Source organism: Physeter macrocephalus, unplaced genomic scaffold (genome assembly GCF_002837175.3).
Source record: "Physeter macrocephalus isolate SW-GA unplaced genomic scaffold, ASM283717v5 random_1, whole genome shotgun sequence".
NCBI lineage: Eukaryota > Metazoa > Chordata > Mammalia > Artiodactyla > Physeteridae > Physeter > Physeter macrocephalus.
In genome coordinates, this window is record NW_021145287.1 from 89,121 (window position 1) to 111,589 (window position 22,469).

Genomic DNA, 22,469 nt, shown 5'->3' on the forward strand with positions numbered 1-22,469 from the left:
TGCAAATATTTTCTCCCATTCTGAGGGCTGTCTTTTCATCTTGTTTATGGTTTCCTTTGCTGTGCAAAAGCTTTTGAGTTTCATTAGGTCCCATCTGTTTATTTTTGTTTTTATTTCCATTTCTCTAGGAGGTGGGTCAAAAAGGATCTTCCTGTGATTTATGTCATAGAGTGCAGAACACCATTTCTTAAACTTTAACGTGTGTAAAAGTCACAGGGAGAGCTTCGTACAATGCCGATTCCTGGGCCCCGACCTCAGAGATTCTGATTCTGTCAGTCCAGGGTGGGGCCTGGGATTCTGCATTACTAACCCCCTCCAGGAAGTCCTCATGCCACTGCTCCATGGGCCACGCTGGGATCACCCCTGACCTCGAAATGGGCAGACCCTTACCTACTGTGTGTTAGCTCGGGTGAAGGCTACAGAGACGTCGGAAGGCAGCAGCCCAGGGTGGACACTCAGCTGTGCTCCCAGAGTCCCTGGCTTCCAGGCGCCTCCTGTATCCTCAGCAGTGACCCCCAGGGGTCACCATTTCCAGCCAACAGTCAGGAATCTCCTTTTGAGCAAGCGATGGGCAATTTGCAAGCGTCACTTCTGTTCACATTTGTCTAGCAAGAACCCAAGCACAAGTTCCCACTGAGGGGAACGTAGCCTCGCTCTGCAGCCACATGCCCTGCGGCCACGCTATGACGATGGAAGAAGGGAAGAATGCCACCGTCTGTGACACACGATCCAGTCGACAAGAGCTCCGAGGAGAACGTGGGGAGGCTGACGCTGTACGTCGAGCCTGCGTGAAATTGAACTTAGGTGACTCGTGGGGGACTGTCACAGGCCCCAGGTGGAGCAGGGTAGCAGAGCAACGAGGCTCTGGAGGTGGAGGCTCAGATGCATCCAGGCGAGCTGTGTGACATACCAGCCGTGCGACCTGGGCTGGGTTACATACCGTCCCTGAGCCAAGGCCGCCTCCTGTGCAAACTGTGATGATAACACCGTGATGCTTTTTATACGGAGTCCCAGTAAATGGCAGGAATTCCAGGCGTTCAGGTCACCGTGAGGGGGCCCAGTTTGATCTCAGACCACATCAGGACTTGAGTGGGTACAAACTCTGCTCACTTTATTGCCAATTAAGTGAACAATTTCAGCCAGTTTTTAATTCCCATTTAGCAGTTAAGACGAGTAAAGGAAACAAGTGCCACTGCTGGGCAAGGCAGACACTACTGCCCTGGAGACCCCGAGAGGGGCCGGGACAGGCAAACCTCTCAGTGGAGACAGGGGTGTGGCGATTGGCTTCGGGGCCAGAGGTCGGAAGCGCACTTCATTTAACAAGCGCTTACTGGGCCGCTTCGAGCGTTGGGCTCCGTGCCGGGAAACGGTCAGAAGTATGACCCCTGACCTCAGGGAGCACCCAGTCTAACTGGGAAGCTGAGAAGTAAACCCACAACCATAATAAAGCACAGGCGAGGGCTATGATCAAGGCACGGGGGCGAGCAGAGAGGTCAGCAAAGCCCAGAATCAGTTCTGGGCAGGAGGAGGTGAGCTGAGGAAGGGCTCCAGGAGACAGTGCTCAGCCGGGGTTGGAGCCGCTCAGCCCCAGGGATGGGGGTCACCCTGCAGGCACTGCCCGCCGCTGGCCCAGAGGGAACGGACCTTCTAGGTGGGAGGCGAGGGCACAGCTTGTTCAGGGACCTCAAGCAGGACTGGGCTGCCTGAGAACAGAGGGAGAAGCAAGCTGCGGGGAAGGGGAGGCCAGGAGGGGGGGTTTGGGCTTTTTCCTGAGGGTGACGGAGCCACTGAAGGATTCCGGACTAGAGGAGACCGGGCTACCCTCAAGTCATGCGGGGAGAGGTTTGAAAGGAAGTGAAGGGGGAGGCAGGTGAGGATGTGTCACCGGAATCCAGGGAGCTAGGCGGCCAGCACCAGGGAGCCAAGCGGAAGCTCTGCGAGTGTGCGGGCTGGAATGTCACCAGCGCCACTGGCTGTGAGTCTACCTCACAGACTCAGGAAGCAAAGGAATCAAGGCACATGCTGCTGGGAGGCCCACGCCAGCCTTGGAATCTGGGAGGAGTCCAGGTCTCCAGGCCTCCTGCTCCCCAAGGCGTCTCCCCAGCCCCCTCTGCGTGCTGGAGGTGCCTTGATAAAGAGGGGCTCAGCCTCTCGCACCAGAATCACAAGCCGGTGCTTTCAACTTGGCCTCCAATCTGGGCAGGTGGGCGGTGGTCTCACTGGGGAGCTCGTCACCCAGCCAGGCTCATCCCCGGGAGTGGAGGAGGTACTCGTAGCTGAGGAAGGTGACGGCGTTGACAGGAGAGGCACGGGCACTGTTGATGCTGAGCCCCCGGAAGAAGACCTCCAGCCCTTCCCGCCAGGCACTGCTCACCATGCAGTCCAGCAGCCCCCGGTGCACCCTCTGCCTCAGCCCCGCCATCTGCATCCGGGACTTGATCACGTCTAAGGGGGTGGCTGTGACCCAGGAGGCGACACAGGCAAAGGCCTCTGCCACCAGCACTGTGCCCGAGCCTGGGGTAGAGGAACTGGGGGTGAGGGGGGGTCAGACTGAGGAACGAAGCATGCTCCTGCATCCGCAGGCTCCCTCCCCATCCTCCAGGGCTCAGTCCAGCTCCCCTCCCCCACTCCTCTCTGTCCTCCACCCTCTCATGCCACTTCGCTTACTGGGGTTCTGGCCATCCTGCGTGAATTGGCGACACAGCCATTCATAGGTGACGAGATAAGATTCCCAGGGTGGGGTTGTCCCGCAGCGTCAGGGCCCAGGCTCCCCGGAACAGCCCCCGGGGCCCCTCGGCCTGGAAGATGGAGGCCGCGCAGTGCACGGGCCCCCGGTACTGGGGTGGGGGGCTCCCTGACTTCCCCTTGGGCTCTGTCTGGTTTTGTACCCAGACTTTGATGAAGTCAAAAGGGGCCAAGCAGTAGGCCTGTAGGGAAAGAAGCAGGAAGGGCCTGGGTGGAGCTTTGGACGGGAACAGTCCCTCCCTCTAATCTTAACGGGGGGAAGGTAGTGGGCAGACAGGGCAGAATCTTCCTTCAGAATCTCACCCGCTCTCAGCCTCCCCCACGCACAGTGGGGGATGGGCCAGTGCCCCCTCCCTTAGCATCAGGCCCCTGACAGCAAGGGACACTGCCCCTCCCCTCGGCCGAACTTGCTGGCATGCAAGAAAGGGAATTAAGAAAGAGAATTCCCTGGCAGTCCAGGGGTTAGGACTCGGCGCTTTCATTGCAGTGGCTCAGGTTCAAAAAAAAAAAAAAAAACGGATTCAGTCTCTCAGTCTGTGCCCACGAAACAGCAGGGGACTGACCCCTCCCCAGGGGTAAGGAGGGCACCTCAACTTCATAGATTCCCCCTTCCCCACCTCCTGCAGGACACCTCTCAGAGGCCCCTGGGTGGAGAAGTGCCTCTTGCAAACCCCCAAGCACTAGTGTCGCAGCAGAAGGTGGGGGACAGGGTGGGATCTGTGGGTCCTTGACCTTTATCACCTGGCTGGGGCAGACAGGACACAGATTCGGGGTAATGTTGGTGCTGGGGACGTGGAGGGAGGTTGTGGGGAGGGGCCGAGGTGTGGGTCAGGGATGCAACTAGGTCAAGATCAGCTGTGAAAGTTCAGGTGAGAATTGAGGTCCAAGCTGAGGTTAGCATATCATTTATGGACTTACGTGGTTTTTGTTTTTTTTCTTTGGTGGAAGGTACACAAGCTCAGTTCCTCAGCCCTGGAGATGGCTGATGGCGGTGGAGGCTGGCGGTTGGCTCCGGTGACCTTTAGAGGGTGGCAGTTTGCTTATTTCCTCCCCTGCAGGAAGGGCAGTGGGCTGGGGTCCCCCCCGTGAGATGGCGCCCTGATGGCACCCTCCCAGCAGAGCCTGCGGGCAGTGCTGAGCTGAGGCCTGCTCCAGGGGGGTAAGCTCCTGGGGGTGAGAAAATGGCTGGGCGGGCTACGGCCCCTCCCCTTCCCATCCTGTGCCCACAGGGTCAGTGGGGACATCAGACGTTGCTGCTCTGTACAACGGTGTCAGGCTTAGCCGAGTCAGAAGCAACTTTTGTACACAAAAGAGGTTGTCGTTCCCCGCCCCGTGCTAGAGTCTTCCTCGCCACCTCCACGTGAAAATACATTTTCTGTTCCAAGACCCTGTTAACCAGAGCCGTGCGCTTGGTGGCAAACGGGGCTCCAGCTGGTCCCTGGACCCCATCCCCATCAGTGACCCGACAGGCCCCAGTTCTGCCATCTGTTCTGCTTTCCGAGGAGCCAGAGGGGAGGAGGACAGAGGAGCTGGGCCTGGCTGAGCCTAACTGAGGCCACTTAGCCTGGGGGCTCCTTCTCTTCATTGTTTTTGTGGGGTGCAGGCCTCAGGGCTTGGGAAATATGCAGGCATGACCCCCACACAAGGGGCAAAGCAAAGCCAGGGCCTTTTGGGTCTCATGAGCGATTGATTCACTTAGCGAGCTCCTAACTCTGTCCTTTGTCCTTGCTCTCTGCCTCGGGACGTGTACAGGAGCGTCAGGGCAGGTGTCGAGTAGAGGGTGACCCAGGGCACGGGCTGCATTGTGGGATGGAGCCAGGCGCACGCCCTCTGCCTCTGAGCTCAGGCCCTCACTTAGCTGGGGATCCCCCCGGTGCCTGGAGGCCCCTCTTCCCTCCACCCCACCCCTCGAAAGCCCAGTCCTTAAGCGCCGAGAACAAAGACCAGAACCAAATGATTAGAGTCGCTTAATGATTATAACTCCCTGAGCCTCTCCCAGCGAGATTTGTGGACAGGCCCCGGGTGAGGCTCACAGATGGAAGCAGACCCCTCCAGAGGTGGGCAAGCCCTGCCAGCCTCAGAGGGTGGCATCAACTGCTTCTCCATCACATCCTCTTGGCACTGTCTCCCCCGCACCCCAGCTCTCTCTACCTTTTGCCCCCCTCTGTTCTCCGTGACCCTCCCCTCCAGACCTGCAGCCTGGAAGCCCAGTCAGGGTCACGGGGAGCAGCCAGGAGCAGGCCATTCTCCCACAGCAACTCGTGTTCCCCTCGGGAAGGCCTGGGGTCGCCGGGGGGGCTGGGAGGGAAAGGAGTGAACTGGCCGTCACTGTGCCTGTGCCTGTGTATGGGACCACGAGCGCGTGCGCTTGCCCCCAGGCCGCCCCCTCACCTGCAGGAACGCCCCTGTGCAGCTGGCTGTGAAGACGTGCGTAGAGCTGGGCGGCTGGGCCCGCCGCTCCTGGTGGGCGGCGGCTGTCAGTGCCAGCAGGGCGTTGCTGTAGACCCCGAACAGGACAGAGTTGACCACAGCTATGCTGGCGATGGGGAAGCTCATTCCCTTGAGGAAGCCCAGGAGCTGCAGAGAGACACGGGATGCTAGCTGGGTGGGTGCTGTGGGAGCCTCACCCTTGCCCTTTCTGGGCCTGGCAGGGCCTCCTCTGGCTGGAAACTGCTCCTGGGCCTGGCCACAGGGGGGTGGAAGCAGGCTAAGGCTGGGGGTGGCCTCAGCTCCACTTTGGGGGCATTAAGCTACTGCTCAGCCCCCCAGTGGCCCCAGATTTGGGTCTTCTTTCTCTCTTCCATGGGCAGAGCTCTGTGGGCGGGGAGGGGAGAAGGAAGCTGGCACCGACTGCCCAGAGGTCTCCCGCCCCAAAGCCCCCCAAAAAGCCGGCCACCCACCGACTCGTGGCAGTAAGTCTTGACCATACAATCCATGATGCCCCGGTATGTGGTCCGGGTCTGCAGCCTCACCTGGACAGGGAGGACAGAGCAGGTGGGCAGGCTGGGCATCCTGCGGGATGCCAGCAGGGCAGGAGAAGTGGGAGAGAGCCTCGGTCAGCCAGGCCCTGCTCTCTCCCTGATGTCTGGTTCAGGCGACGTCTTTCATTCCTCGGGTGCCTCCCCTAGACTCACCTTTACAGTGTCAGAGGGGTGTCCCAAGACCAAGCCCAGAGCTCCTGTGGTGACAAGAAGGTGCTATGAGTGAGGACCCTCGGGCCAGGCCAAGGAAGCAAGTTTGTATCGGGAGGGGAGCGGGATTCAGGCAGGAGGAAGCGGGGCAGGGCTTGCCTGCCAGACCCCAAAGAAACGCCAGCTGCCCCTGGCACCCTCCTCCACTCCAGGCGCCGGGCTGGGAAGGTGTGGGGACAGGGGACAGCGGCGAGAACCCTGGCCCTGCCTGGAGGGCGCACAGGAAGAGGGAGAAGCCAAACCCAGGCGCCCGATGCCCTCGCCCAGACCTGACACCTGAGCATCTTGCTGACTTATGTAACTGGGGGACTCCGGGGCTCCTGCCTCGCTGCCAGCTCTGCTCCCTCCTTCTGCTGTCCAGGGCAGGGCCCTGGCGCGGGACCGGCCCCCCCCAGCGCTCTGCCCTGTAGCCAGCAGTGTGGAGCTGGGGGCCCTTAGAGGAGTCTTTTTTTTTTTCAATTTATTTATTTTTTAATTAATTAATTTTTTTTTGGCTGTGTTGGGTCTTTGTTGCTGCACGCACACCGGCTTTTCTCTAGTTGCGGTGAGTGGCGGCTACCTTCGTTGCGGCGCGCGGGCCTCTCACTGCAGTGGCTTCTCTTGTTGCGGAGCACGGGCTCTACGCGCGCGGGCTTCAGTAGCTGTGGCACACAGGCTCAGTAGTTGTGGCCCGCGGGCTCTAGAGCGCAGGCTCAGTAGTTGCGGCACACGGGCTTAGTTGCTCCGCGGCATGTGGGATCTTCCCGGACCAGGGCTCGAACCCGTGTCCCCTGCATTGGCAGGTGGATTCTCAACCACTGAGCCACCAGGGAGGCCCCCTTAGAGGAGTCTTACTGGCACCAGGGGAGGAGGGCCCAGCCCCCAGTGTCTCCCCACCTCCTGGTCCCGCCCTACATAGCGGACACTGGTCCCCAAGCTTTCGGTGAGGTCACAGCCCCGGAAGGCAGGTTCGGATGTCTCTTTCTCCAGAGAGAAATGTCACCCGGACGCTGGACTGGGTCCACAGCACAGCTGACCTCAGGGCACGTTGCCAGGTAGGGCAGAGGCCCAAAGGGGAATGCAGGAGAGCAGGTGAGGTCAAAGGTGAACTTCCTTTCTGAGCCCTGGAGAGTGGCTCCGGCAGTGCAGGTGAGTCTGGGAGAGCGCTCAGCATGGCACCTGGGCACTTGGCAGGTATCCAGGTTGTTGGGGGGGCAGCCTGGGGGCTGGGCAGCAGCACCCGCCTCTCCTCTCCTCTCCAGCAACTCCCAGGAGGCTCCAGGACAGCTGGCTCTGGGTGCTCCAAGGCCACCAGGACTTTGGCTTCAGCTCCTCCTATGTCACCCACCTTCCCCAGGAAGTGACCCGTAATTGGGGTTACTATGACAGAAGGAAGAAAAGTGTCTCACCAGAGATCTAGCCGGCCACAAACTCCTCCAGGGGCATTGTCTGGCAGGGGCGGGCACTGGTGGCTCCAGCAGAGGGGACGCTGGTGAAAGTGTAATTCCACCCTCCCCCTGACCCTGGACTGATAATCTGCTACTAATGTTTAACCCTGGGTGAGGGCCCAGTGCCAAAACCAGGACGGGAAGGGAGCCAACGCAGGCAGCCTGGTGGCCTGGAGCTGTGCGGAGCGTGAAATCTCACAGGGCAGGGAGGATGGCCCACGGTGGCCTGACCCCCCATGCCGGCCAGCAATGGCCTCGCGGTGTGACTAGGCCTGGCAGCTGGGCTCAGGCCCTGGTGGGACCCCTCCAGGGCGGACTCAGTCAGCCAGGGTTTAAGGAGTCAGCCTGCCCGGCCCAAGCGAGGCCGGCGGCGGTGGGGCCTGGCCACGGGGAGGCAGGCCCAGCAGAGAGGAGTGACTCACCGGGGCCCAAAGCCGCCTTCTCCAGGGGTTGTTTACCACTGACTCACCTGCGTGTGTCAGAAACAGCCTCCCCCGCCTTCCCCTCCCCATGGCTCTTCCTGGGGGAAGGCTGGGGACTCAGGGTATAAAGGGTGGTGTGTCTGTCTGCCTGGGGGTGACCGGGCTACGACTTCCCACTTCTCTTCGGACAACAACCCAAACTGACAGGACAGGGCCCTGAACCCCTCCCTTCCTCTCTGCTTCCTTAGACCAACTTCCTCTGTCGCCAGTTCATTAAACAAGTGCTATAGCATGAATGATTTTTAAAAAAATAAATGTATTTATTTATTTTTGGCTGCGTTGGATCTTCGTTGCTGCGCGCGGGCTTTCTCTAGTTGCAGCGAGCGGGGGCTACTCTTCGTTGTGGTGCGCGAGCTTCTCATTGCGGTGGCTTCTCTTGTTGCGGAGCACGGGCTCTAGGCGCACAGGCTTCAGTAGTTGTGGCACGCGGGCTCAGTAGTTGTGGCTTGCGGGCTCTAGAGCACAGGCTCAGTAGTTGTGGCACACGGGCTCTGTTGCTCTGCGGCATGTGGATATTCCCGGGCCAGCGCGCTTGAACCCATGTCCCCTGCGTTGGCAGGTGGATTCTTAACCACTGCGCCACCCGGGAAGTCCCAGCGTGAATGATTATTCCACTCACCCTCTTGCTCTGTTATGAGCTGAGTATGGTTAAATACAGTTACTCTTTGTTTTGAAAATGCTATTTTGTATCATTTAAACATTTGTTGTCACTTTGCTGTACACCAGAAACTAACACAACATTGTAAATCAACTATACTTCAATTAAGAAAAAATTCGTTGCCTCTTTTTATGAATCAGATGATTGCTCACCTGTTGTGTCTTCCGTTAAGCGTCTGGTACTTTTATTTTTCCTACTCTGTCGTCTTTCTCTGCCCCAGAAGGGGGGCAGTGTACATGGAGTGGAAGCAGCACAGGCTTTGGCATCTTCTAAACCGGGTTCCAGTCTCAGCAGCCCCGGGGCAGCCGGGTGATCTGTGGCCAGGCACACACTTTGAGGTTCTCTGCTCCCATGTCATTTGGGAGGCTTTGGAGGTCATTCAAGGGCGTTTCCAGGTGTTGGTGTTGTCGATGAAAATAATCAATACACAATCTATAAGAGGAATTGTTCTCTTGTTGCGGAGCACGGGCTCTAGGCGCACAGGCTTCAGTAGTTGTGGCACGCGGGCTCAGTAGTTGTGGCTTGCGGGCTCTAGAGCACAGGCTCAGTAGTTGTGGCACACGGGCTCTGTTGCTCTGCGGCATGTGGATATTCCCGGGCCAGCGCGCTTGAACCCATGTCCCCTGCGTTGGCAGGTGGATTCTTAACCACTGCGCCACCCGGAAGTCCCAGCGTGAATGATTATTCCACTCACCCTCTTGCTCTGTTATGAGCTGAGTATGGTTAAATACAGTTACTCTTTGTTTTGAAAATGCTATTTTGTATCATTTAAACATTTGTTGTCACTTTGCTGTACACCAGAAACTAACACAACATTGTAAATCAACTATACTTCAATTAAGAAAAAATTCGTTGCCTCTTTTTATGAATCAGATGATTGCTCACCTGTTGTGTCTTCCGTTAAGCGTCTGGTACTTTTATTTTTCCTACTCTGTCGTCTTTCTCTGCCCCAGAAGGGGGGCAGTGTACATGGAGTGGAAGCAGCACAGGCTTTGGCATCTTCTAAACCGGGTTCCAGTCTCAGCAGCCCCGGGGCAGCCGGGTGATCTGTTGCCAGGCACACACTTTGAGGTTCTCTGCTCCCATGTCATTTGGGAGGCTTTGGAGGTCATTCAAGGGCGTTTCCAGGTGTTGGTGTTGTCGATGAAAATAATCAATACACAATCTATAAGAGGAATTGAAAAGAGTTTTATTTGAGCCAAACTGAGGACTATAGCCCAGAAGACAGCCTCTCAGATGACTCTGAGGGACTGCTCCGGAGAAGCATGGTTTTCAGCACAGTTTTATGCCTTGTCAGAACAAAGAACATCAAACAAGTCAGGGATACATTCCTTCATGGTTTCAAAAAAACAGATCCCGTACACAGAGAGTCAGTATGGCCTTGGCACCTGGGAAGTGAGACTTATCATCGAAGGCGCACCAGCATGGGCGTCCCAGGAAGAGAGGCACTTAATCTTCTATTTATTTATTCATTTGGCTGTGCTAGGTCTTAGTTGCAGCCTGCAGGATTTTTAGTTGCGGCATGTGAACTCTTAACTGCAGCATGCGAGATTTAGTTCCCTGACCAGGGATCGAACCCGGGCCCCCTGCATGGGAAGCCTGGAGTCTTAGCCACTGGACCAACAGGGAAGTCCCTAATCTTTATTTTTAATGTGGACATTCTTCTGGTCAATGTACCCTTTTCTCTAATAATTAAAGCAGACGTACAGTGTATGTTTGATGGGCCACAAACAGGCTGTTCTAGTTAGCATCAAATTCAAGTTAACTCAGGTATAAGCCAGCATGACTTCCCCACACCTCAATATGTGAGCATTTCTTTTGTTAGTGTCCACGTTCAGGACCACATCATCCAGGGCCGTGTTTCTGACTTTCTCTGGCAACCTCACGTTGATTCCTATGACGTAAGGCCCGGGAGACAGCAGTGGTGGAGATGTGGCGGCAGGGTGGGAGGCACACGTGCTACCGGACACGGGTCAGGACAAGGGGGCAGACCCGTGGATGCAGGCAAGGTGCTGACTGCAGGTGTGGCTGCAAACGCGGAGAGAATGGTGGCGTACAGATGTAACACGTTCTTCCCATCAACAGCCAAAAAATATTCCGTCAGATTTCTATTCTCAGGAATGCTGGGAAGTTGGGGCCTGGGGTGGGGTTGAGGAGGAGGGGGTCTTCTCTCAGGGGCGCGGAGATCCGGGGCTCAGGCACCACTGCCCAGAGAAAGCTGTGACGTCCCCAAACGTGTCACCAACCCCTGGAGTTGCCTTGACCCCTCCCTTTCTCTCAACCTCACCACCATTCCGTGAGGAAACTGCGTTCCTATTACCTTCCAAACAGATCCCGAATCCAACTCCTCCTCACCTCCTCCACTGCTACTGCCCTGGCCCGCAGCTATCATCACCTCCACTTGGATTCCTGTCCACAGCTGGCCTCCCTGCCCCCAGCCTGTCCCTCCCAGCCACCCACTTCTCCTTCCAGTCTGTCCTCCACAGCAGTCAGATGACACAGTTGAAACTGAAGTAGACCAGGTCTCTCCCCTGCTCCACACCCTGCTCAGAGTCAAAACCAAAGCCTTCCTGGGACTTCCCTGGCGGTCCAGTGGTTAAGACTCCGCGCTTCCACTGCAGGGGGCACGGGTTCCATCCCCGCTTGAGGAACTAAGATGCCGCAAGCCACGCGTCGCCATTAAAAAAACCAAAAAACCAAAGCCTTCCTAGGCTCCAGGTGCCCTCGAGGTGCCACCCCTACTCTCTGACTTCCTCCGGCCACCCTGCCTTCCTTCTCTTCTTCCAACAGGCTCCCGCCCCCAGGCCTTAGCACTGGCTGCTCTGTCCTCCAGTCGGCCTCCTCTTGCCTGGGCTCAGACATCGCCTGCGCAGTGAGCCCGCCCTAACTGGCTCGCTGAATACTGCCATCTGCCCCACCTGCCCAGCATTCCAGGTGTCCCTTCCCTGGTCCAACCGTTTCTTTCACTCATCACCGTCTGACACACTATGCAATTAACCTGTTGTCTGTCTGAGCAGGGATCTCTGGCTGTTTTGTCCACGAAAGTTATCTTAAAGGTTTAGAACTATGTGTGGCACAGCGTAGGCAATGAAGGAGAAATGAATGAGTGGACAAGTGAGGGAACAGCATTGGTGAGCTGCCCTGCAGCCAGCCCTGGGTCTCCAATTCTCTGTCCCCATCTCCAACAGGCCCCAAAGAATGTAAAGTCCTCCAAATACCCCCAACCCGCCCCCCCAGATCTCTCACAGCTCTTAGTTTCCCATCAAACGCCCAAGGACCAGTCCTGCTGATTCTCCTCCCGCCGCCGCCAAAGCAGAACACGTCCAGCCCCACTGCATTCGCGCAGGTGGACAGGTTCTAGGAAGCGGGATTCCGTCTCTGACCCCCTCCCCCTAGAGCTGCCCAGGGCCCCCAGGGCTGCCCCCAAAGACCTTCCTGAGTACTGGTCCCTCGCGGAGGGCTGGGCTGTTAGCCTAGTTCTGCAGTCCATTCTCTCCCGAGAGATGCTGGGCAACCTCTCTGTGGGTCTTTACTGTTTGCAAAAGTAAAGGACCAGCCCAGCAGATTGCTGAGTCTAAGGCCTCTTGGCTCTAAAGGCCTTCAGGCTGCCCTGTCACTTCAGAATGGGTCCCACTCTCTTCTCTAATCTCACCACACCTCCCCAGTTCAAGGGAGACCCATTGCCACTCCCCAGAGGCTGGCAGAAGGGCAGCCCCACCCCCTGACTAGCTCTTCTCCAATCCTCCAGCAAGTTCCACCAGCTTGACCCTCTGTCTGCCGGAGCAGAGCTCTGATCTTGACATTCTGTAGCTCACGACCTCCAAAATGGCCTCACTGCCTGCTAAACCCACCACAGCCCTACCCCTGGTGTTCATGCCCGCCCCCACCCCGCCCCTGGTGTTCATGCCCGCCCCCCCACCTTCCCACCTGCTGTGCTCTGACGGCCCAGGGCTTCCCTGGTGTCCTAACCATGCTCCCACACCTCCCGCTACCTGGAATGGCTTCAGGAATCTCTTCCAGCGCCGCTCCTCGCTGGATCTGGGTTCCGGTCTCCTCACCACCACCAGACGTCCGCTTTGTTACTGAACCTTTCTGATCCTGTTTCCTCATAAAATGGAAATAGAATACTCACCTCTTAGTGTGTTATAAAGATTAAAGCACTTACAAAAGGGTCAGGCACATTGTATATGCTCCGCAAATGGCAGCTACTATTGCTCTCATCTCCACTCCCAAGGTCCATGAGGATGACATGCGGAAACACACGGGAAAGGGCCCAGCATACAGTAGGTGCTCAGGAATTGAGGACGCTGCTCTTCCTGCTTGTGACGTTTCATAGCTCTTAAGGCAATTCTGTCATCTTATGTAGCTTTAAACATGCATCTCTCAGGACTTCCCTGGTGGTCCAGTGGTTAAGACTCCGCCCTCCCAATGCAGGGGGCCCTTGTTCCATCCCTGGTCAAGGAACTAGATCCCGCATGCCTCACGGCACAGCCAAATAAATAAATATTTAATTAAATAAATAAACATGCCTCTCTCCTGGGCTTCTTTCCCCCTCCTCTCTCCCTCCACTCCCCAATGAAACCCCTGAGGGCAGGGGCCACGTCTCCCCCAGGTCTCCATCCCCTGCCCCAGCCCTGCCGCACACCCTCTAAGCATTGAACACACTGAACTGTGTTCACACTTCAGTCCAGCTGGTTTAGGGAGGCCACCAAGCCACTGCGGCCCGTCCCAGGGATGAGAACCTGGAGGGAGATGCCGTTCCCACCGCTCACATCTGAGCTTCCCTGAGTCCTCAGGTCACGCTGGGAAGGAAGACATGATGTGATGGGCCAACTGTGGGGCAGTGTGGGTCCCGCAGGGCAGGCAAAGAGCTGTTTCAAATACTGAGGAAACTTGCACTGGGTTAGGAGCTGGAGCTGCCTTCCAATGCGCTGGAATCAAGGCAGGGCGAGCCCTCTACCTCCCCCCCACCCCCACCCCCCACCCCCCTGATCCGCCGGCCCATTATTGTCACTTAGAACCACCTCTGGCTACTCTGGCTTAGGAAGGCGCCGTATGGACCTGTTTTTCTCTCTGAGGCACCTCTACACCTCAGGCACACACATGCTGGCCTTACCAGGACATACATGTTAGTGACATGACCCTGGGGATAAGTGGTTTCACACCTGCTTCTTCGGGGGCCCAATGCCTCTCCCAGCCTGCAAACGACACAAGGTGTCGCAGGCTGTGTGTCCAAGATAGTGAAGGCTCATGTGACTGCTCCCTGGAATAACAGGTGTGCCCAGCCTGGATTTCTGACATGTAATTTGAGGATCTCTGGAGGTCATCGAGTACAACCTGTTCATTTTACAGAGGAGGGAACCGAGGCCCGGAGGCGAAGGGGCTTGTCCAGGATGAGCTGGGACAGGGACCCTGTCTCCTGACCACCGCGGAGAGCCTATCACCCCTCACGGCCTCGAGGCGCTGCAGTACACGCGGCGGCTTGCGTCACCTTTACCCAACGCCCAGCACAGTGTGGCTCCATGATACGCACCCACGAAGCATCTCCCTTTTACAGGTGAGGGGACCGGCCCAAAGTCACACGCGTTTGAGCGCCAGAGCTCGCGCCCCCATTCCCGATTTCCTTGAACCTTCGCCACACCCTGTTACCGGGCAACAGACGGGACCCTTGTGTGTGGGCCATTGGCCCCCCAGTCACTCGAGTAGGTGGCGAGGTAGTTTCGCAACGCAGCCGCAAGAAGGTGTAGGCGTGAGGCCGGGATAGGCGCGAGCGGGCGAGGGGCGTGAGCGCGTGGGCGGCAGGCAGGGCGCGTGCGCGGCGGCCCCGAGCTCCGATTGGCTCTTGCGGGCCGGAGAGGCGGGGCCGTGTGCGGCGCTTCCTCCGCCTCTGCTTCCGCGTAGCAGCCCCGGGAGCTGGAGCCGAAGCGGGATTCAGAGTGCCGGCCGGCGGTGAGGCCGGGGCAGCAGCTGGCGGCCGGGGTCAGGGCAAGAACCTGGACTGAGGCGGCGGGCGCTGCGTCCCTGCGAGGTGAGAGAGCGGCGACGCCCTGCACGGGCCCCCGCCCCGGACAGGGGTGCGCCGTGCCGTGCCTGGGCACCCCGGCGAACCGAACTTGACCCGTCTTCTGACCACCACGGCCCCGACCCCTTCTACCTGCCCCGACCTCCAGTTGGCTGAGGACTCCCACCCCTCACCCCGCTAGTCAGCACACCAGTGCCTCCAGCCCTGGTTGTTCACCTTCGTAGATCAGTTCGGGACCCCTTCCTTACTCAGTGAGAGCTTGAAGGGCTCCGGACTCTCCAGTAGCTGCTTTTCTCTTTCCCTCTGCAGATGGACGGGACAGAAGGCAATGCTGGGCAACCCGGCCCCGCTGATCGGTCCCATCGAAGCAGCGTGTCCTCCGTGGGAGCCCGAGGTGGGTCCCTGTCTCCAGTCTTCTCCCCGCTGTACCCTCCTAGGGCCCCAGCCCTGAGGAAGTGGCCCTGGCTTGTCATCTCTTTCAGTGAAGAGAATCTTATTTATTAATTAACAAATAAGATCTGTTGAGGTGTGGAAAAGTGACAAGTCAGTCCGGGGACCTGGGCTCTGTCACTAGGCCACTGGCTGAGTTCGGTACCCTTCTTGAATCTCTGTTTCCTCACTTGTAAAATCTTAGATAGCCATGAAATTCAAACGAAATCTCATGAATGAAAAATGACATATTCACTTTCTTTGTTTGGTAAATAGCCTTTTGAAAGCAGAGATCATTATCTACATCTTATAGGAAGGAAATTGGGCCCTAGAGAGGTTAAGTGACAGGATACTGGAGCCTTCACTGTCCCAGATTTCCCTTTGAATTTCAGGCTCCTGGATATTATTTTATGATCTCTCAAGAGAGTAGCTGTTAGAGCAGGACAGACTGGGGATCCAAAAAGCACCCTCATTTGTGTTAGTAATAAACTGTACCTTTGTGTTTTACAGGCTTCATCTCATTTAATTCACAGAAGCTGGGGGTTGGGGTGGAGGGGGGGAGGGATGGTATTAGCCGTACTTTGCACCTGAGGCATTTGACACACTGACTTACAGAAATCAGTCAACTAGCCAGAGGCCAGGCAGGATTGGAACCCGAGTATATTGGTCTCGAAGCTGAGTGTTTCTTCATGGTACCTGTGGTTCCAGTGATGGAGATTTGAATCTGGCTGCTCTTCAAGGGTCTCCTTTTGGCTCCAGGCTCCAAATAGGCATCCCACAGGCTGTCACAAGGGAACACTTCACTTTTTGGATTGTACTTCTGTTTAACACCGAAAGGCCATCGTGTTGAGTCCTGAGTCTTAGAGTCCTAAGGAAGCTGAGCCCTGGAACTTGCTTTACCCTGGGGTGGCCTTGAGAATCCTCTGTCCCCATGTTAGCTTGGGCCAGAGGGAGATAGTGTTTTGCTTAAGGATAATAGCTCTCTCCCTCCCTGCTTCATTTACTAACTACTGTAACCTCAGGATGGATTCAATCTATCTCTGCCTCAGTCCCACCTGTAGAATGTTCTCCTTCAGGGGAGAAGCACACCAGAGTCCTTGGGGCTGCCAGGGGAGTGTGTGTGGGTGCAGCAGCCAGCCCTAATTTGAATTTTGGGGGGTTAGGGTGGGTCTAGGCTGGTCCCTGGGCTGGAATTGCTGGGTTTCTGGGTGGTTTGAGGGTCTTTAGTAAGTCCTAACAGACAGCACTCTTCACGGGGTCCTTAGGGAATGCTGGGGCTCTGCCACTGGAATGTAGCCTTGGTCACCCCAAGGGGTGCAGGGTGGGGGCTGCAGCCCCAGAGCGGGGAGTGGAGGGTGCCTGGTTGGCGTGCCTGGGCAGTGGGCCCAGCTGACCCTGCCTGGCCTCCATTGCAGCGGCCGACGTGCTGGTGTACCTGGCGGATGACACCATGGTGCCCCTGGCCGTGGAGAACCTGCCCTCGCTCACTGCCCACGAGCTGCATCAGGCCGTCCGTGAGGTCCTGCAGCTCCCAGATGTTGCCCTGGATGCCTTTGCGCTCTGGCTTGTCTCCCCTCTGCTGGGTAAGACTTGGCAGTGAGGAGCCCAGGGGGAAGGGCCGGAAGGGCGCTGACCGGTGGGGAAGGAGGGGGCAGCTTCTGGAACCTCTGGCCGCTGTACATCAGGGGAAGGTGGGACTTGTTTGTGTGCTGGAGCTGGCCGTGGCTTTCAGGACCCAGGGCCCTGAGAGGTGGCCTGGCTCCTCTGCTCCAGCCTCTCCTTTCTTTGTGCTGGAGGCAGAGGAAGGCCCAAGCCTACCCCTCAGCCTCAGTGCTGCTGGAGCCTGAGCATCAGGAGGAGCGGGGCCGGCGGACAGGGAGGGAGGGGGCGCGTGTTCACCGAGCACGTGGTCTGTGCCACAGCCTGAGCTGGCATTTTGCAAGCAGAGTTTCACCTTATCCTCATGGCCCAGCCTGGTCACGCAGATGAAGAAACTGAGGTTTGGAACCGTGGGACCAGTGAGTGGTGGGACCGAGATCAGAATGGAAGCCTGGGTGGCCCCCAGCCAGCCTCCCTGAGCTGCATCCTGCTCCGTGGAGCCAGGGGGGAAGGTGGGACCCGGCCCAGGAAGCAGCCACCCCTGAGGATGGGACTTTTCCTGAGGGTGGGGAGGATGAGTGGGAACCCAGCTTCTCTGCAGGGGGCCTCCAGCCCTGCCTGGTTTCTGGCCCGTGATCACCCTGTCCTGCCCTTTCAGGCTGAGATCCCAAGGCGGGCGGGTGGAGTGGGAGTGAGGGGCAGTAAGGGCCCTCCAGCCCGCAGGCCTGGGGGACATGAGGTGGGGGGCGGGGAGCTCCCTGGGGCCTCAGAATAGGGCTGCTAGCCTGCTGGCTTGGTCAGGAGAGGATGCCCCAGCTGGGGCCGGGACCAGGCATGTTTTCTGCGCTCATTCTCCTCCCTTGTAGAGGAACAGGGGCAAGAAGGGTGTGCCTGGTCCCTGGGCCCCTAGGAGTTTGTGCCTGTGCCCTGGAGGGAGGGTATGCCCGCTTGGTAGGAGAGGGAGTGCCTGTCTCCCCACCCCCACCCTCTAGTGGGAGCTTCCTGCCCAGCTGCTGCTCTCGCCCACCCGCTTCCTGCTGATCGGTCTCTTTCCACCGCTCCCCACCCAGCTCAGCTGCCCCTCCTTCACCCTTCTGGCTGTTGGTCAGGACCGCGGGCCCCTTGGCTTGTGTCTCTGGAAAGCTGGGGGTGGTTTCATGGGGCCCCTGCCCTGCCTCAGGCTCCCTGTCGCTGCAGTGGGGCAGCTTATTTCCTCCCCCACTCCCTCGTGTCGTCGCATTCCTGCTCCCCCCTCACCGGAACATGAATGGCCTGCCTGTGTGGCCCGTGGGTTACCCTGGGGCACTGCCACATCCCAGAGGCCCCAGCATGGAGTCAGCGCCCACTTTGTTCTCAGGCTGGGTTCAGGAAGGCTGAAAGGCCACTTCGGCTTTGACTCGGGCCCTCAGAGCTCTTGGTCCCACACCACGCCCAGAGTGGGTGACATATGCCCCAGGGACGGGGTGCTGTCTGCTGGAGCCGCCCTTCAAGCTGGATGTTTGGGAGGGTTTGACCTCCATGCCATTGTCACTCTGCATGGAACAGGGCTCCAGGGACTGTCAGTCTCGTTGGGGTGACAGCCTCCAGGCAGGAAGGCCCCATCTGGAAGCGTGGGACGGCAGGGTCAGCGCAGTCCTCTTCTGATAACGGGAGTCCTCTGAGCCGCTGGGGCTTAGGGCGTGAGGCTGGCTGGGGACCGTGGACAGTGTCCCGGGGTCCCAGCTAGCCAGTTAGCTCATTCGTCTCGCAAGTATGTGCAGAGCAACCCGCCCACAATCTCGTGCTGGGCAGAGAGCTAGATGCTAGAGGTCCGGTGGGGAACAGGAGTGAAAGTGTCCCTGGCCTCAGGGGACTCATGGTCTAAAGTGTGCTGGGAAGGCTTGCCAGGAACAAGTTGCCAGGACTGCTTCCTGGTGGAGCCACTGATACTGACGGCAACTGGGTGGCGTGGCGTTGAGGCAGGGAGCTTGCAGGATGGAAGATCAGCTGGAGCCCAGAGCCCCCGGGGGAGTTGCTGGGGTGGAGGCTGGCCGGGGAGAGGCCCAGGCAGGGCCAGGAGCAGGGGAGAACAGACCCTTGGGCCTTTGGGCCTCAGTTACCAGCTTTGGGCTCTGCTTCCTAACGGCGGTGCTGGGGCCATCTCTACCACCGGCCCCAGCACCTTCCGTCTGCCACAGCCTCTCGGCTCCAGCCCATCCTGGGCACCGTAGGGAACAGTCAGAGACTGACTCTGCCTGGAAACTGACCCCCTCTCACTTGCTGTGTGGCTTTGTTTTTTTGTTTGTTTGGGGTTTTTTTTGTTTCTTTGGCTGAGCCGTGTGGCATGCGGGATCTTAATTCCCAGACCAGGGATCGAACCCGCGCCCCCTGCAGTGGAAGCGCGGAGTCTTAACCGCTGGACTGCCAGGGAAGTCCCTGTTGTGTGACTTTGGACAAGCACCTTAACTTCCCTGAGCCACATTTTTCTTCTCTGAGCCTCATTTTCATTGGATGAAGTGAGGGTAGGGTGATTGCAGGGCAGTTGCCTTTAAGCACTTGAAATGGTTCTGGACGCTTTGTACCTACTTCAGTTAATATTGGTCACGACTGCGTCATCGTTGCTGTTGTTAGTGGGTGGCGGTTGCACTGGCCAGGGCTTCATGGCCGCTTCCCCTCTCGTCCTGCAGAGGTGCAGCTGAAGCCCAAGCACCAGCCCTACAAGCTGGGCCGCCAGTGGCAGGAACTGCTGCTGCGATTCACCGACGCTCCGGACGATGACGTGGCCATGGGTCAGTGCCGCTGCCTGTGCGTCCCTGTCTCGGGCCCACCGGGGTCTGGAGCACGGACCCCGGGCCAAGCCAGGCCTCCCCTGGCAGGTGGAGCTGCCCTGGCTGAGAGGCAGGGCCGGCATCTCCCCCAGAGGAGGGAGGGATCCCTTAGAGGAGCCCAGGAGGTGTGGGCTGGGGGGACAGTGAGCAGCTTGAGATAAGCCACGCCCCCTGTCTCTGGACAGCCCGGGGGTTTTCTGAGTGGTGGTGGAGGAGGCTTGGGGACTGGAGACTGGGCCAGTCGGGGAGAGGGCGCAGAGCTGGCTGCGTGGGGCGGCCGGCCGGTGACCCCCTCCTCTCTCCGCAGATGAGCCTTCCCTGCAGTTCCGGAGGAACGTGTTCTTCCCCAAACGGCGGGAGCTCCAGGTGAGGCAGGGATTCCCAGGCAGTACCACCCAGGTCTGGCGCCCTGTGTCCAGCCTCCCCTTGTCCTGACCCCTGGACACTGGTGCCCCACCCAGCTGAGCCACCCCTCCCTGCCACACCGGCTTGCAGATCCACGACAAGGAGGTCCTGCGGCTGCTCTACGAGGAGGCCAAGGGCAACGTGCTGGCCGCTCGGTACCCATGCGACGTGGAGGACTGCGAGGCCCTGGGCGCCCTGGTGTGCCGCGTGCAGCTCGGGCCCTACCAGCCTGGCCAGCCCACGGCCTGTGCCCTGAGGTGAGGGCCAGCGTGACCTGAGGCAGGGGCCCGAGCGGGGGAGGGTGACCTCGGAACCCTGGTTACAAGTGGTCTTGCCAGGTCCCGGAGTCAGGAGGCCCTGACGCTGTGTGACCTTGGGTGAGTCACCCCACCTCTCCGAACCTCCTTTTCCTCACCTGCTCTGGGCTGAGGGGCCTGGGCAGTGGGAGACGGGGGAAGTGACGTCCGTGAGAGGACCCCCAGAGGTGTGTGAGGGTGGAGCCCGGCCTCCGTGTGAGGTCGGGGGGAGTTGGGCTTGTTCTTTTTGGGGGTTGCAGCCGGGCCGTGGCCAAATACTGAGTCCCAGTTGTCAGTGACAGTCTCACTGAGTCTCGAGCTCCAGGGACGAGGCCCCATTTCCTGGATGCCCCAGTGTGCCGGCTCTGTGCTTCCTGCCCGTCTCTCTAGAAGGCGTGCTCTTTGCTGTGTGAATTGGCAGGACCTGGGGTCGTGACGATCGAGTCTACCCTGGAAGCAGACCAGGCTGTCTCTGACCTCTGTGGACAGTGATCTTGAGGTTTAGAGATATTTCCAAAGAAGATGAACTTTTTATTTTTTTTTAAACTGGTAACAGTTATGTAGTCTTTTTTTTTTAATTTTTAAAAAAAATTTATTTTATTTAATTTTGGCTACATTGGGTCTTCGTTGCTGCGCGCAGGCTTTCTCTACTTGCGGCGAGCGGGGGCTACTCTTCCTTGCGGTGCGCGGGCTTCTCATTGCGGTGGCTTCTCTTGCTGCAGAGCGCTGGCTATAAGGCGCGCGGGCTTCAGTAGTTGTGGCGCATGGGCTCAGTAGTTGTGGCCCGCGGGCTCTAGAGCGCAGGCTCAGTAGTTGTGGCGCATGGGCTTAGTTGCTCCGCGGCATGTGGGATCTTCCCGGACCAGGGCTCGAACCCGTGTCCTCCGCATTGGCAGGCGGATTCTTAACCACTGTGCCACCGGGGAAACCCTGAAGATGAACTTTGAACACGGCCTGTCCTAGACCCAGGGCTCCAACCCACACCAGCCCTTCAGGGTACAGTTCGTGTTGGGGCGGGGGAGGATGCACAGAGACAGGGCCCTGTGTCGGGGCCCAGCAGGGGCCACCCTGGGCTCAGTGGAGCCTGAGTGATCCCAGCTGAGCTGGCTGGAGGCTGGTAGCCGTAGAAATCCTGGCTCTCGTGATGGGCATGTCTGGTCCTATTGCAAGTGACAGCGAATCCAGCTCAGACTATTTGGACTTGAGGGACTTTGTCAAGAAAATGGATGGGTCTGGGGTGATTGAGGTGCAGGGGCTCCAGTTGGGTACCCCCAACCCCCAGACCCTGTCCTCACTCTCCTCGCCCAGCCGTGTCCTCTGGGCCAGCTCTCAGTCAGGCAGGCTCTTGCCTCGTGGTGGCCAGGTGGCCACAATAGTTGCACGTTGGCAAGGAGAGACCTCGTCCCTCACGTGACCAGAGTCCTAAGACTCATCTGGTGACCGGGCCCAGGTCCACCCAAAGGAGACAGAGTGGCCAGAGTGCTGACTGGCTGAGGCCCAGATCCTCCCTTAGGACCTGCCATGAGCCTGCACAGATGCTGTGGACTGACAGTGGGAAGGCGGGATTTCCAGTGATGAGTGGGCGCTGTGGCTGGAAGCAGGGATGTTGGGGGACAGATGATGAAGATGCCTACGGCAGCCCTGAGAAGTGGGGGCAGCCCCCTGGATGCCCCTCCTCATGCCGCCCTGCAGTTGGGCCTCTCTGGGCATCAGGGTCCTTCCTTGCATCAGCCCTGCTGCAGGGCCAGCCATCCCTTCCCCTGGCCCGGGGTGTTGGTCCTCCAGAAGCCCCTGCAGGGACCCCTCCCCTCTTCGGTGACAGTGGCAACCTCGGCCATATTTGTTTGGCACCCACCACATGCCAGGCACATGCCGGCGCCCGTCCGTGTGAGTAGGGATCCGTGTCCTTATTTAAACATGGAGACGTAGGCTTGGAGAGGGCGCTCACTGCTCTTAGGCTGGGCCCCGGCTGCAGTCCACCTGGAAGGGCCAGTGCCTGGCCAGAGTCAGGGGGCTGCCTGAGGGGGAAGAACAGTGCCGTCACGCCAGGATGCTTCCCGACTCTGTGTGTGTGATTGAAAACGCGCTTTCCTTCGTGAACCTGTGCTGATGAGTTAGTTGTAGGTTGGTGGTTTTTTAACCTCCCTATTTGGCAGAACAGAACATTGATAGCTCTAGGTCACTTGGACCATTTCTTGGTTGTAAAATCACCAGTTTAGAAATCGAGGGGCTTCCCTGGTGGCGCAGTGGTTGAGAGTCCGCCTGCCGATGCAGGGGATGCGGGTTCGTGCCCCGGTCCGGGAAGATCCCACATGCCACGGAGCGGCTGGGCCCGTGAGCCATGGCCGCTGAGCCTGCGCGTCCGGAGCCTGTGCTCCGCGACGGGAGAGGCCACAGCAGTGAGAGGC

General features: G+C 58.5%; 2 protein-coding genes and 1 long non-coding RNA gene across 16 annotated transcripts in view; 1 reads left to right on the top strand and 2 right to left on the bottom strand.

Moving 5' to 3' along the window:
* Positions 1 to 2,119: 2,119 nt before the first annotated feature.
* SLC25A45 (solute carrier family 25 member 45) lies at positions 2,120 to 7,361 on the bottom strand. Its single transcript, XM_007117432.3, is given in 7 exon segments — positions 2,120 to 2,514; positions 2,668 to 2,725; positions 2,727 to 2,927; positions 5,137 to 5,322; positions 5,646 to 5,717; positions 5,880 to 5,923; positions 7,325 to 7,361. Coding segments are annotated over 7 exon segments (867 nt in total). The 3' UTR covers positions 2,120 to 2,245.
* A 1,595-nt stretch (positions 7,362 to 8,956) lies between these two features.
* Positions 8,957 to 14,273, bottom strand: LOC114484752 (uncharacterized). Of its 2 annotated transcripts, none has more exons than XR_003678008.2 (3): positions 14,037 to 14,273; positions 12,496 to 12,601; positions 8,957 to 9,668 (listed from the first exon to the last, which is right to left on the bottom strand). It is a non-coding gene; the product is annotated as an uncharacterized lncRNA (long non-coding RNA). The 2 variants fall into 2 exon arrangements; XR_003678009.2 differs by lacking the exon at positions 14,037 to 14,273 and adding an exon at positions 13,620 to 13,744.
* Positions 13,856 to 22,469, top strand: part of FRMD8 (FERM domain containing 8) — a 58,595-nt gene continuing 49,981 nt past the window's right edge. For 10 of the 13 annotated variants that reach the window (XR_003677990.2, XR_008616448.1, XR_008616452.1 and 7 more), the window contains exons 1-6: positions 14,407 to 14,531; positions 14,835 to 14,919; positions 16,370 to 16,537; positions 19,220 to 19,321; positions 19,668 to 19,726; positions 19,856 to 20,022. Coding sequence is in view for 4 of the 13 variants with exons in the window: in XM_024133374.3 (XP_023989142.1) it covers positions 14,835 to 14,919; positions 16,370 to 16,537; positions 19,220 to 19,321; positions 19,668 to 19,726; positions 19,856 to 20,022 (581 nt within the window). In the remaining 9 variants the exon portion in view is untranslated. The other 3 variants (XM_055081980.1, XM_028482984.1, XM_055081981.1) reach the window with 3 other exon arrangements.